The sequence below is a fragment of the Sparus aurata genome, chromosome 18 (assembly GCF_900880675.1).
Source record: "Sparus aurata chromosome 18, fSpaAur1.1, whole genome shotgun sequence".
Classification (NCBI taxonomy): Eukaryota; Metazoa; Chordata; class Actinopteri; order Spariformes; family Sparidae; genus Sparus; species Sparus aurata.
In genome coordinates this window covers 767,445-782,526 of record NC_044204.1, presented here as the reverse complement: position 1 = coordinate 782,526, position 15,082 = coordinate 767,445, and the positions used below count along the sequence as shown (strand labels likewise).

At 42.6% G+C, this 15,082-nt stretch overlaps 1 protein-coding gene and 1 long non-coding RNA gene across 3 annotated transcripts; one reads left to right on the top strand and one right to left on the bottom strand.

Annotated features, from left to right (window-relative positions):
* Nucleotides 1-750: 750 nt before the first annotated feature.
* Nucleotides 751-3,127, top strand: LOC115568357 (uncharacterized). 2 transcript variants are annotated; one of them, XR_003981375.1, is made up of 2 exons: nucleotides 751-785; nucleotides 2,806-3,127. It is a non-coding gene; the product is annotated as an uncharacterized LOC115568357 (long non-coding RNA). The 2 variants fall into 2 exon arrangements; XR_003981374.1 differs by lacking the exon at nucleotides 751-785 and adding an exon at nucleotides 847-894.
* A 1,088-nt stretch (nucleotides 3,128-4,215) lies between these two features.
* Nucleotides 4,216-12,477, bottom strand: selenot2 (selenoprotein T, 2). The gene is made up of 6 exons (XM_030395561.1): nucleotides 12,212-12,477; nucleotides 8,567-8,677; nucleotides 6,757-6,883; nucleotides 5,376-5,463; nucleotides 5,112-5,240; nucleotides 4,216-4,652 (listed from the first exon to the last, which is right to left on the bottom strand). The coding sequence occupies exons 1-5, from the start codon at nucleotides 12,424-12,426 to the stop codon at nucleotides 5,122-5,124; spliced, it is 660 nt and encodes a 219-aa protein (XP_030251421.1). The 5' UTR covers nucleotides 12,427-12,477; the 3' UTR covers nucleotides 4,216-4,652; nucleotides 5,112-5,121.
* Between the last annotated feature and the right edge of the window lie 2,605 nt (nucleotides 12,478-15,082).

The window sequence follows — 15,082 nt, the reverse complement described above, 5'->3', positions numbered from 1 at the left end:
ATGCATTCATATAGATACATGCACTCTTACACACTTAAATCTATGCTATATATACACATCTCTTCACAATATATGCGGGGTGAACAATTAACATAAATAATGCACTCATTAACTTAAATACAAATACACATGGACAACTAGCACCAGCTAATCAATTAACAACCACGTGCATTTTAGCAAGCAAGAACAAGCTAGGTGCCAACGTAAACAATATGACTTACAGGTCTCACGGACGCACGCACACAATCATGGGGAATAAGTGTGTCTCTGGCAGCACTCGCTCTCTATCTCTCCACTCAGCGCTCTCTCCTGTCTCACATGCGCTCGCTCCCGATGCGCGTCCCCGCCCCTGCCTCTCCACTCTGTTCTCACAGCTGTCTCGCGTGCGCTCGCTCCCGATGCGCGTGTCCACTTCTCATCTCCGTCACTCGCCCCGCTTAATCTCTCTATAAAAGCAAATAACCTCTGTCGGTCTGTCTGTCTGTGTATTCCTCAAATATCTCTGCGGATCAGGATCTGACCTGAGAGTTTCAACATGGCTGCTGCGTGGTTCAAGGGTGTGCTATCTCGCATTTGTTTGGACTGCAATGATACCGTCAATAAATTCTTTCATAAATGCTTTACAAATTCCACGAGCATGTCCACCGGAGCCACTACAGTCACGTGCGCACCAGAGCCAATCAGTGCAGAGCCCACGGCGACCCCCCACCTTAAGAAACAAGCAGATTTATACCTGCAGCAGCGCGAGCTGGACCGGGACTTTATGTCTGGTGCAGGAAGAAACGGTAAAAACGGGCTTTTGTCACACAAGTGTCCAAGCAGCAAGTTTGGTTGTTGAGGAACAGGAAGTTGTGGGAGGGACCTAGGCGGATGATTGACATGCAACGACGGTCGGTGTGTGAGAGTTGAGAGATTTGTTACATTTAGCGTGTTTGGAGTGTGTAGTTAGTGTGTTATGTAGTGTTTGGTGTAGTGAGTTTAGTGAGTAGTGGAGTCGTTTTTTTGTTTAATGAGTCAGAATAATGAGGAGAAGCTGAATGTGGAGCAGGCAGTCCAGCTCTTCATTCAGCTGGAAGGAGCACAGGCAGACCTGAGCATTGCCTGCATTTAAATGTAAATAGTTACATATAACTTTGTAAATTTTTTAAATGTAGGCACACATTTAGATAAACAACAATTTATATTTGCATTATAAGTAAGAAAAAAAAAAAAAAAAAAAAGGTTTGTTAAACATATATTGTGGTTTTCACAGTAAAAAAATCTAACTTTTTCTACTCGGATTTCATGTTTTTTTTGTGAATTTAGGTCCATTGTGTTAATACAGTATGTCAAAATAAAAAATAATAATTGTACAGTCACATGTGAGGTTGTGCTGAAAATAATGACACCAAGTAAATAGCTTTTAAGATGAAATATAATGGCAAAATCAAAAATAGTCAAAAACAGCCAATTATACCCTGGAATATCGGATTTCACAACAAACCTAAATATCCCTGACGTCCCACCTTCAAACACAGCCTCATTTGGCCATCCATGAAAAAGCTCCTTAACCTCCCACTTTTTTATTGGAATACACTTTTCTTACGGGCACTGCACTAGTCAGCATCAATTAACAACCCTTTCGTACAGTATAAAATAACCACAGTTAGTAAATAGTGACTAATGGTAACTGATGATAATTGTTATAATGATAAAAGTAAGAAACAAAGGGTAACAAGTGTGAAAGAGTTGCTGAAACATACTACTGGGCACCAGCTGACTGAAAAGTGCATCTACTGTTTTAAGCTGCTATAGTCAGATGATGTCAAGTGTGAAAATGTAACCACAAATCTAAGAATTACATCATATAACCAAATATGTAACACTTTCATTATGTTTGAAAATGCAGTGCCAAGAGTGGTCAGATATAATGGGATATATCAAGGAGGGGAGTGAATTATCAAAAACCTGAAGGCCTCAAGGCCAGTTTCTAAGAGCCGGTGATAGCGGCACAGAGAAAGCCCCAATGTAAAAAAACAAAGTGAGGCGAGGTGCAACTGGTCGACATGCAGCTCTGCACGTACGCCAATCTTCGCACAAGCGCAGAAGGTAATACAGGGTTTTTCCACTAGAGGTACGGGGATTTTCCATAAGAAATATGGTACTTTTCCATAGAGAGATAACAGTGTCAGCAGAAATTAAGCAGAATAATGATTGGTTGAGGCCATGTTGTCCGAACGGACACACCCACTTTTCTGTGTTTAAAAGAGGATGTTCGGGGCTTTGAGCCTCGGGTCAGTTTGTTTTTTTCACAGATTTTGTCTGTGTCTGATCCCGCTCTTTTTTGCCGGCAAATAAAGTTCTATTGCACTCAGCCTTGAAGACTCTTGGTGACTTTTTGATCTTTGAAATCTTTTGGACATTATACGACAATGTGGGGGCTACAGTGCATAAAGGCCAATTCCATACTTTGACCAGCTACACCGGTCAACCAAATAAACAATTGTCCGTACGTCCACAAATGCCTACTTAGCGTATTCATTGAACTTCTCCACCGTGAAACAAATCAAGCATCATCCCCCGGTAATTACATCTCCCTCGCTTGATAACGACAAAGAACACCCCATTGGATTCCTCCGATATACATTCAACTAGGATGCATTGCCTTTAGTCACACAAATCATGTATGCGCGTTCTAATCTTATATTCGACTGGCTATCATTTTTAGGTCAGAATGTGTTGTCCTCCAGATACCTCACTTATTTCACTGTTTTCTGCCTTCTCCAACCTTTATTTTCAATAATTGTTTTCTTTATTTTTGATTAGGAGGATGCTCTGCTTAGGGAGACCATTGAGGCAGCAAGGTGATGTGGCACAGAAACATTCAAGGGAAAACGTTCCCTTCCCCCAGTCATCACCATGGACAAGGAAGATTGCTTGAAGGCAGTGGAACTGCTATGTATGTCTGATGGCCTGGATGAAGAGGAGACGAATGAACTAAGGGAACCGTTCATGTTTCTTTTTTATTTTGCAGGAAGATTATGAAGCATTTTGTAAAGAAATTATGGACACAAGGCAAAAGCAGGTGTTTTCTGCTTTTGGAAGAAAGTGAAAGATAGGAATAAAGCGTGTGAAAGTGTCAATGGCACAGACATCTCTTCAGTCTCTGATTTCCTTAATGTAGCTGATATAATTGAGTGTACAAAAATTTTACATGTGTCTATGTCTAAACTGTTTGTCACACTCACTTGGTGAAATGCTATGGTAGAATTGTTTTTTTTAAATATAGGCAGCATGGATAAAATAATGGACTAAGAGTAAAAAAGAAGACATTTGACATGTTAAAAATAGCAGTGTATAGGTCTATCAAATGCATGAACCTTTTTTATAGCTCATAGCAAGCCCAATATTAAGTCTTGATTTCACTTAACTGTTCCAGTTCAGCTGGCCCTAGTTACAGTTTTCGAGTTCAGTTTGAGCCTCAGTAAGAAGTTGTGTGTGAAGTTGTGAGGACTCATGAAAATGTTAACAGGTTACCATTATTTTATTCACAAGATGAGACATGAATGTTTATCGAATATTATGTATTATTACTATTATGAAGGCTGATATTACATTTAAGATATGAAAAGAAACATGTTTTCCCAAAAGGTGCCCCATACAGAAGATTTTTATTTAATTTTAAGCTGAACCCAGAGGTGTAACATATCAGGACAAGTTGATCAAACAGTGGCACTTAACACATTCAGCTTAATTATCAGCTCTCTGTGTATTTAAATGAAATCCAGGTGAATTTGGAATTGTATCATTATTCTACATATGCAATCAATATGTGGGTTTAACACCACTCTGTCCATAGGTGCAGCATTGACGTTTGAGAATAAGCTGCCTGGTCTCCGCCACCAGATGGCGCCCGCACAATGGGTGGTGTCAAACGCGGGCAGAGGTATTTGCTTCAATGTGGGGGCAAGTGGGTGGGGTCAAACGTTCAACTCCATCCACGTTGAGCCACTCCCTGATCTGCGTACTGCAGCCAGGGGCTTCTCGGGCAGCAGGAAACTATTTTTACCCCGTTCCCTTGGGAGTGTTTCGTCATGAGAATACTATTAATTAGAACCAGTAGGGCTCTGTATAAACCAGTTAACCATATTAATGATCTAATTCAGGACCAGTTTAACAAACTGATCATTTTTTATCAGTTGACCATTTCCTGTTTATACAATAAAAGTCTCCTGATGTTTTGATGAGTTTCATTTTTTATTTCAGACATTTTAGACTCAAGTTGACATTCTTTAAAAATAACAGATTTAATTAATTAATTCTGGTTCCTGTCTGGCACCTCCTGTCCAGATGGGGGCTAATTAACATGAAGCTAACAGTTGTACCGTAGTTTTATTATGAACATCAGACTAAATAAATAAAATCAACCTATACCAACAGAAACCAGGAGATTCCAGTAGTCAGCCTGGAGTCCAGCTGACTGGAGTCCAGCTGACTGGAGTCCAGGCATTATGGGTATTGTAGTGCTGAGCTGTGACCCGACGCAGAGGGAGTGCTCCTTTCGTGGCAAGGGACGTCCGGCCGGGTCTCGCAGAGTCTGCTTTAAGACCAAACCTTCATTAACGCCAGCGGCTGAACGTCCCACTGAGCCAGGACACTTGAACGCAGCACGGCTGAAGAGAGAGACACAAGTGAGAGAGGGACAGTTGAAGCCCCTGACACGACGGGCTGTCAAATCCATCATCCAGTGAGTGTCTGTGTCAGTGCCGCTAGTTGGTCCTTGTTTTAAATTTTTTGGCTAATTGAATTGGCTCAACTGTGAGAGAAAGTCTCAACTCTGATTGGTTGTTCAACTCAGCGAATGACTGAGTGTTGAAAACACGCAGCTTCATCTTAACATATGTTAGTTAATCTTCTGAATGATGTAACTGACTTCTGCCATCTGCTGGAGGTTGTTACGCAAGCTATTATTATACAAGCTGTTATACAAGCTGTGATGTGTTCAAGTGCAGCTTCATAAAAACTGATACAGTTAACTCAGCTGCTTCACACCTGTGTGTGTGTGTGTGCGTGTGCCTGCCCTTGTACCTATGTGTGCGCATATATGTGTGTGCTTGCATGCTTGTGTCTACCTGTGTGTCTCTATGATGAGGTGAGGCTCGGATCCACCTGGTTCATCTTCAGGTGGTTGTCAAGGATCTGAAAGATCTCCTGGATGTTCGGGACGTAGCCCGACTGAAGCTTCGACCATAGAGGTACATCTGACAGAGAAGGGGACAAAATACACTGTTGCACCAGGAATTACCACCTCCGCCTCCTTCTGTCCTTTACTTCGTCCAATCCTCATCCAATCAGAGCTCAAAGTGATGTCATGTTTTGGACCAATGAGAACTCACCATTCAGAGTAACCTCGAAGGCTCCTGTAGACAGGAAGTGAGTCTCCATCATGTTACAGAGGAAGAAGGCCATCAGACAGGAGAAGATCTGACAACAAAGACGAACAATCCATCCATCCATCAATTAACACTTGAAGACAGAGAAAGCCTAGCATTCTGTGCCATCACAAGAAGCACTCCGTGCCATCACAAGAAGCACTCCGTGACATCACAAGAAGCAGACCGTGACATCACAAGAAGCACTCCGTGCCATCACAAGAAGCACTCCGTGACATCACAAGAAGCAGACCGTGACATCACAAGAAGCACTCCGTGACATCACAAGCAGCTTTGTGGACACTGATAGGTCATGCTGGATAACATGAGTCAGCAGGTTTTTACAGACACTTGTGGAGTGCATGAAGGGAGATATTCTGACTTTCAGGGACACTTTTCAGAGGAGAATTAGACTTAAAACAAATATCAACTGTCCTGCTACTGTCAGTAATCAATTTAAAGAGTAGACTTTTATTTTGTTCAGTAAATCTATTGTCCTCCTCGTACTAGGGATGTATACCGAGGACCGGTACTTTTTGGTACCGGCTCCTAATTGGGTCGTGACTTGACGTTGCAGAAACGAAACTGGGTGCCGCTGTCACGGCGGCAGTCTTTAGCGTTAGCCGGGCTGCTAACTGTATTCGCTTTGTTATAGCAATCAAACACGCCACACTCCTTTAGCTTCATACTATGCTCCAAGTGTTTGGTGATGTTGCTTACCCTGTATTTCCCCTGCATACTGTCCGCTGCGTTACGGCTCCGATCCGGTTTTGCTCTGCCGTCTGCCGTCTGGTAACCCCCACCAGTTAAAGGTATGCGTCATAAAAACAACAACAGGAAGTGTTCCCGACCGAAGGATTGGTAGAAGAGCTTGTGTTTGTCTCTTTTTTGAGATTTGTGAGATTTATTTTAAAAAGTAACCGGATATTATATTGATATTTCGGTACTTGACTTCCTGTCTGCTCGGTGCTAAATTCAGCTGAATTGCTGCGTCGTGCTCCGGCATCCGCCAGATATAGAAGTCCTGGTTATCTGTTCCGGAGTATTTGTAATTGCAAAGCTTCTGTTCTGTTGAAGCTTTATTATTACCTTGTGGTAATAAAAGGTTGAATCTTTTGCCATCTTGTAAATTCTTTATTTTCTTTTACACAAAATGACATGTTGTAGTGTCGATAAGTATTGGTACCGATAAGGAGTATCGGTATCGGTATCGGTATCGATAAAATCCTAACGATATACATCCCTACCTCATACAGACACCTCCTCACTGAGCACTGAAACACACAGAAACCTCTCAAGTAGGTGGAGCTGCTTCACCTGCCTCCTCCTCAGGTAAACGTGTTACCTTGTTGTCCTGACTCCAGGTCCAGGCTCGGGGAGTGTCCAGGCTGAGGAGGATGAAGGGATTCTGACCACTGACGATGAGGAGGATGGAGAGGAGCTTCAGGTAGGAGACCAGGTTACCAACACACCTGTGGAGAGACACAAGCTGTTACGACATTTGTGATTTCTGACATATTGTAGTTTTAAACCCATATCTTTAATGTTTTATGGTTATATTCATGGCTATTTTGAAATTTAAAGAAATATAACAAATAAAATACCAAGGTGCTGACCAGCACCTCAGGAGCAGTTTGGGGTTCAGTATCAAAACCCAAGGACACTTTGACATCCAGACCAGGGGAATCGAACCAGCGAACTTACGAGAACAAGAGGCTGGCTTTACCCCTGAGCCACAGCCACCCAGAGGGAGACAGTTCGTGTCCACTGGGATTTCTGAACTATGAGCAGGAAAGCCACTTCTGCTTCTTCTCCAACTTGTTCTGACTGTGTAGAAATCTGTGCAGTGAGTCTGAGGCTGCAGGTAAAACACACTGATGGAGGCTGATAAATACGTACAGTGCGGTGCTGAACTGAAAACAAAAAGACAAATAGTTTTTTTGAAAAGCTAAATCTGATTGATAAAATCCTAATTGAGGTCGGCCTGCAGACCCGTCACATCTTCCTGATCTACAAAATTCAAGTGAACACTATTTTTCTCTTTTTGGTTTCGACTAATCGAGTCTCCTGATCAGTAAATCGTCTGTCATTGTCACCAGAGGATACAGAATGGATCATAGCTCATCGTTCTTGACAGTGGCCCTTTTTAGATAGAAAAGGCGGCACATTTGCTACAAAGTAAAGGCCACCCTGTCTTTCTAAAACGGAGGCATAATATTCCTCCTTTTCCAAAAGCCGCCACTGGGGTAGGCATAAACATGTGACGTGACGTGAAGCATGAAGTTGGGCTGGGAACAGTGACAACGAATTTGTCTTCAAAATAAGAGCTTTACATTGCACCTCATTGGAGTTTAGAACTGGGTTCTTAGCAGGGGGCTTTTAATGTGAAATTAGCGACCGTTCCTAGCTTGCTGCTACAACAACAAGCAGACACAACCAAACAGCTATAGAGGCTGAGGAGACGCTGGCATCTCCTGGATCTCAGTGGCTGTCCAGTTGCTCATCTTATGTCTGCGGATGAAGTGATGAACTAACTGCTGTGATCAGCTGTTTCCTGGTTTTAAAACTCCCCAGCCGTGGGTTGCATAACAGTGCAGGTCATTGACACCACTGCCCACTTTACGCAGGGGCTGGCACATTGACACCTCGGCTTTAGATAGCAGGCACAGACTGTGAGGTCACTGCGTCCTTCTAGAATTTAAAGGGTTTACCTGTTGATACCTGAGGTCAGAGAGGGGCTGCATGTGTTGTTTGGACGTACACAGGTGTTACATGACTATCCTTTTGCTTTTTTGATCGGACAGACACCAATTATGACCTGAAGGTGTTTTCTGCGTGACAGTCCCACAAAATGATGGGGGAGGACTTCTTGACAGTGCTCTCTACAGATGAGCTCACCTGTGTAAGGGGGTTGAGATGTCAGAGCTCACCTGTGTAAGAGGGTCGAGATGTCAGAGCTCACCTGAGTAAGAGGGTCGTGATGTCAGAGCTCACCTGTGTAAGGGAGTCGAGATGTCAGAGCTCGCCTGTAATAAGGGGGTCATGATGTCAGAGCTCACCTGTGTAAGGGGGTCGTGATGTCAGAGCTCACCTGTGTAAGGGGGTCGTGATGTCAGAGCTCACCTGTGTAAGGGGGTCGTGATGTCAGAGCTCACCTGTTGAAGGGGGTCGGGGGGTAGTTTTCCCCCTCAATGCGGATGTCCGGGTACAGCTGGCTGATGGCTCGAGAGTACTCCTGGAACACTTTACTGTAACCTCAGGAGATGCTGGAACGTAAAGAGAGGAAGTAAGTTGTATATGTTCTGTCCACCAGAGGGCAGTGTATCAGTCAATGTCAATAGGCAGGCAATGATGTTTTCAGAAAACACACGACTGTTTTTTAAATTTTTATCAAAAGTCAGACCCCTCCTCCTCTTCCAGCTTGCCTGGATGTAGTGTTTACAGGTGGGCTCTCAAGTTGCTGGTCGTCGCGTGGTATGTGAGTTTGGTCTTACATATTTTACATATCACTTTGTCCTTAGTCGTGATTTTTCCCTGTTCCGTTGAGAACCCAAAGTAGCGCCACACGTTACTTTTTGGATGGTCTGGAGTGTAGATTTCTAACTCCTCAGGCGTAGTTGTTGTAGGCTTTGGCATGGCCATTGTTCTGGTATACAAAATAGGCGCTAACCAGGACGCTAACGTCACCTACAGGAGCCCAGAAGACCAATAAAAGCCTTGCTAATGAGCTCGCGATCCACAACTTCACCAGGCGTGAAAAAGCCTCAGAATCTGAATTGAAAACAACGTTTACACCGGATGTAAGTCAGGCAAGTTTTTTTTTTGTGACAAGCGAACTATTTTCACCATCAGAGTTGCACGAGGCAGTCAGGGGTAAAGCTAACCGTCTAACAGTCCGATGTGGTTCCACATCTCTGTATGCAAACGCAACGTTCACACTGGTAACATGAACTTTACCATAACATGCGCTGGTATTCACAAGTATGCTGATCAACAACACCACTTAATTATCTATTTTAAGTCAATCAGTACTAGTAATATAATCATAGCATGTACATTTTTGTCAATAATTTATAATATATTTTGTAATTTCTATTATTAGAAAAAGGTCCGATTAGAGCACAGACCTCCACCAGGTCTGGGTCATTTGTGCTGTATTTTAGTGCACTAATGTATTTTGCAGGCTAAATAATCCAGGGTTTGAACTTTATCGACATGAAATGCAGATTGCAAATTTCCCCTTTGTGCAACGGATAAAGTATTATCTTATTATATGAATTGCCAGACTTACAGTTAATGTCATTGATGTTCATTATTTTTATGTTGAATAAAATTGTAGTTAATGTGCTGTTATTTTTTTTCTACTACAAGCACTGAGCTTTTAATGGAAAATCTGGTTATTTAATAATCTCTGAGAGCAAACAAGACAAATGAACAGTATTGAAACACTGAAATATATTTTCCAAAAAGATATATTCTTATTTTGACTTTTTAAATGTAAGTGTTATAATTAATAAAAAGAAAGAAATCTTTTCAGGGGTCGACAATATAAATGGCCCGGTGGCCTGGACGTACTTTTAAAACCATCCGGGCCACCAGGACGCTCCAAGCACTGGCCCGGTGGGGCCAGTGAAAAATACGCCTTGAAAAAATATATATTTTGTAAAAAAAATAAAATAAATCAAATTTCACATTAAATCCCTGTGGTACTGTGTTTTGCAATGACTTCTGTGAAATTGTCTCGGTTATTACCGCTAACACATAGTGTTACGTGATCCCGATCAAAGACAGCCAGCGCTGTGCTCTCCCTGGAACGTAAACACACCACCTGCACAGCCCGCTCTTTGCCGCGTACCGCTCGCTCACTGCTGCTGACTGTTGACACGAAGTTTCTGTTCCCAACATCACCAGTAATGTTTCTAAAAACCCCAGTACTTGGCCAAACGCCAGGCAAAAAACAAAAAGAAAAGAAAGGCACCAGAGGAGTTGAGAGAGAGTGACAGGAATTACAAAAAAGAAAAGGGCAAGAAAGTTCAAGCCTCAGTGGCGAGACCGCTGGAACTGGCTGGGATATGACGAGGAAAAGAATGAGGGGTATTGCGAACTATGCAGGGCAATGCCCACCTTTGCAGACAAGTAAGTTAGAGAAAAGTTGAAGTTTATGAACAGAAGTGTATGATAACGCATGCTGTGTAACTATGGAGGCTTGAAAACGCAGATCTGCAAGCACATGTGTCCCATTTGTGACACACTGTAGATTGGCGTTTGAATTATTATTGTTATTATATTATTATTAATAACTTGAAATTATTATGATACAATTATTTTAAAGGTGGAATATGGAATATGAGCTGAATGCCGCCATCTAGTGTCTCAAGATCGTAGTCGCGACAACAAAAAGGTAATTCCAGCGGTCGGGTTGCCAGGTTTGGACAGGGCAGGAGGATTGAGCCGCCTCCGTTTCCTCCGTTTACTGGGTGTGGAGGTCGATGGGTCACGATCAGTATTCTCATATCTAGGATCAACGTGATATAATGAAAATAAGTATAGCAGAGGAGTTTGACCGACAGGTAACGTTAGCTAAGTTAGCAAGCGAGTTAGCTTACCGATCCAGGAGAAAGTTCGCTATTTCAGCGTGTGTTTTGATGCCGTGGAAATCCTTTACCTGAGTGCTCTTCTCCGGTCACTCAGCTGCTGGGACAGATAACGGTTCGCTGGGGCTCTGAAGAGCTTGCAGACTCCGCCATTTTACCCAGTGTCAGCCTAACTTTGCCGAGCTTTGCCGAGCATTGCCGAGGTTGCGAAATTGGCAACCCGCAATGCCGGCCGCTATTTGGCCGGTATGATGTAAACAGGAAGTCATTGTCGAACCCGTCAAAATTTCTTAAATTATTTATTTCAGACTAAATATAATTTTTCTAGGAAACGCATTACTTTTAATCTGCGCCCCTCTAAACGCCCCGTGGATGTATTATTTTTGAAAAAATATAGCTTTTAATAAGCATATTACATATTCAACCTTTAATAATCTAATGATAAACACTTTCTTTATAGAAATTATATTAGCTAGTTTTTTATATTTATGATGAATACAGGCAGGAGATGTGATTGTGCTTGAGTAATGCAGCATTGTTTGCACTTTTGATTTATGTATTTGCATGTTTTTACCTCAGTACTGCAGAATTAAAGTAAATGTTGTTAAATCAAATTGTTCTTTTTCGTTATTATGGGGATCGATTCCTGGGCCAGTGGTTACGATGGTGGGGACAGTGATCTTCAAAAGCCGGGCCAGTGGCAAATTTCCCTTATTGTCTACCCCTGCATTTTAAGTAATATTTTATTCCATTACATTTGATGATGTTTTAGCTTTCTGCCGCGGTATCGTTTCAGTATCGGTATAGAGATATTTTAGGCAGGTATCGTACGGAAGTCATAATTTTGGTTATCGTGACAACACTACTCAGGTATGGCCAGCAGGTCAGGTAATATCCAACATCCAGAGAAATAATTGATGGTGACGTCACCAACTATGGCGCTGAGGTGCATCAGAGGTAGCAGACGGTTATTAAACGTCCCAGATGTTAAATGATGTGTCTGCCTGCTGCACTGATAACAGATCAATACTTCCGATCAGTCCTGGCTCGAGGATTCTGTCTCTACATTATAAAATGTTCTGATGTAAAACGGGGTTTGTGACGTCAGACACCTGCTTCTAAAAATCACAATAAACAGACAAGCGTTGTTTGTCTATGCTAACTGTTAGCCTGTTAGCACAGATAGCACTTCACCGTCGTGCTCACCAGTACTGGAACTTTAGCAAAGGCCCGGTGTACACGGAGGACTTGGTTTGTTTTCCGGGGTCTGTGTCCGGCAGGGTGTCCGGAGAGAGGCCGGGGCTGTCGGCCGGCTGGTGACCGCGCTGCGGGCTCGATCTGCCGAGATAAATGTCCCGGACCGTCAGAGCCGTGAAGAAGAGCAGAGCCGCCAGGAGACCCGCCTGGCTGTACTCCGCCATGTCTGCTGCTGTCTGTCAAAGAGGACTGGAACGAATCTGCCCGGAAACACGACTTCCGGGTAGACTTTTCATAATAAAAGAGCGGTCTGTGGAGGTTTTGTCCAGCCAAGTCTAAATAAATATACATTGACTCAATTTCAGTCTCTGAATACTGTTTTTTGTACTTATACTTCACTTGAGTATTACTTATTTTTCTGATTCTTTGAATTCCTACTTCCCCCTCTGCAGTTGGGTTCCCGGCATAGGCGGAAATCCCGGGGGGGGGGGGACAGGTGGGACATGTCCCCCCCTCCAGTAAAGCTGTCCCCCCCTTGAATAATTTGAGACACAATTAATAAATGTTGAACAATGCAGTAGCATTTTTATTGAAAGCACAATGTAAGCGATGCTCATTATAATCGCGCAATAATGTGCTATTTACTAGAGATGCACCGATCGATCGGCGACTGATCGCAATCGGCCGATAATGCCGAAATAGATCACATCAGGCCGATCAGATGATGTTTAAGTATAAAGACAGTGCATTAACTGCATGCAGGGAGGGAATTTCATGGCCGCCGTTGCCCCGCACTTTGGCCTTGATGCCCCTTGAAAAAAAAACTCATCGGCCACAGTGGCCTCTGTGCCCCTGGCCCGGTCAGCGTAGCGAGCTTGCCTTTAATTACAGCCACCTGAGTGCACAGTAGTCACTCACAGTAACTTCAGTGAGTCCGCCGTTCGCGCAGGTGGAGTCTCATCATCACGATGATCTCACGTGACAGCCTCTCAAACAGCAGCAGCGTCTCAAAACAGAAGTACGAAACTTACAGCACAGGTGCGAAAGCGAGCGCAGCCGGTTTTGACATGATACGTAACTGACTTATGTGGTAGGATTTAGTCCGGTAAAGTTGGAAATATATTCACAGATTCGAACTTCACAGATCAATAAGTCATAAGTGAAACCTTGTTAAAACACAAACGACGGCTCTTTTCTACCGTAGTAAGGTAGACAACGAGCTACAACCGTATGTTAATCAAAACGAGCGTCTGGACATTAACTCTGGTCTGTATGGTCAGCCGGCTGTGAGACTAGGGCGCAGGGACCGTCTACAAAGTGCAACACCGAAAAGAGAAACTACAAAAAATTCAATAACTTCACTATTATTCAGAGTGTAGTGTCACCAAAATCACTCCACACATCAGTGGTCTCCTGCTGGTTATTCTACAATTTTTTGTTTGGAAAAAATGTGCTTTGCCATAATTCTGGGGAATTTCTATTGGGAGAAATATTCAATAACACTTATATTCAGTGAGGTGTCACAAAACCCACCTCACCCTAACCCTACTTAACAAAAACTACTTTCTAATGTAACTTTAACTTGATTTTGGAATAAAAAAAATGTTTTAATACACAATCCATGTCTATAAATTAGGATGTTATGATATCAGTCTGAAAGGTAAATCAACACATTTTACCCAGTGGCCTTTGTGCCCTGTCATGTGGCCTTGGTGCCCCTGAAAAAAAAGTGAAGGCCAAATGGACTTGCCCCTAAAATGACAAAATTCCCACCCTGACTGCATGCATTCCCACTAGTAATCTACAGTTACTCTATGTAAGATGAGTCCAAGTTGTCTCTAAGAGAGTCTCTAGAGTGTGAAATATGGCACATTGCCTCAGCCTGCAATAAAACGGTGGTCAATTCATGATACTTTCTCATCTCCTAATTTTTATACTTAATCATTAAGAAGAATCATTAATTAAATATATGAAAGTTACACAAGACAACAATACAGAAGAAATTATGGATTTGACGCTGTGATCGGTGATCGGCAATCGGCAATATCGGGATCGGCAGATACTGCGTTCGGTGATCGGCCCCAAAAATCCTGATCGGTGCATCTCTACTGTTTACATCTTTAAAGATTTAGTCCCCCCCCCCCCTCCCATTCTTACAAATGGTTGAGTCCACCCCACACTCTTTCCAACGGGCAGAGCTAGCAGCTGCTGCAGCGTGTGGACAGAGCCTGCTACTCACACCGTGCTGCGTGGGGTAAGAGGTCTATACCACACAGACATAGTTACATAAGTTACAACAACACACATACCATTTACTAAAAGTGCCAGGTCCAGGCTGTCTGCAACATTTATCCTGCATTGTTCAAAAGCCTACTCAATTATGAGTGCTGTTAAGCTAAGTTAAAAGCTACAGATAGTGATAGTCACAAACAGAGAGGAGAGGACAGGGAGAGGACAGGACAGGACAACTAGAGCACTAACCCTCTAACTGTAAAACTGTATATATTCTAACTCTCTATCTGTAAAACTGTTTTACAGATAGAGAGTTAGAATACATACAGTTTTGTGGCATAGTTGTCAGATGTTTGTTGACAACACAATAAATATATATTTTTGAGAAATTGTTTTATGTTGGATTATTCTTTAAGGTATTTCCTTTAGTTTTGGGACTGTTTGGAGCTTTTACCTGTTGTAAATATATTTAATGGACTGTGGTGGAAGTTAGTGTTGTTGTATACAGGTAGGGTAAGGACTAATACAGTATAATGCAATTATTGTAATTATCATTACTTTTGATAACATTTGATTTGAACATGCTGACTGTGCAAGAGTGCAAAACTGCGAGAGAGAGAGAGAGAGAGAGAGAGAGAGAGAGAGAGA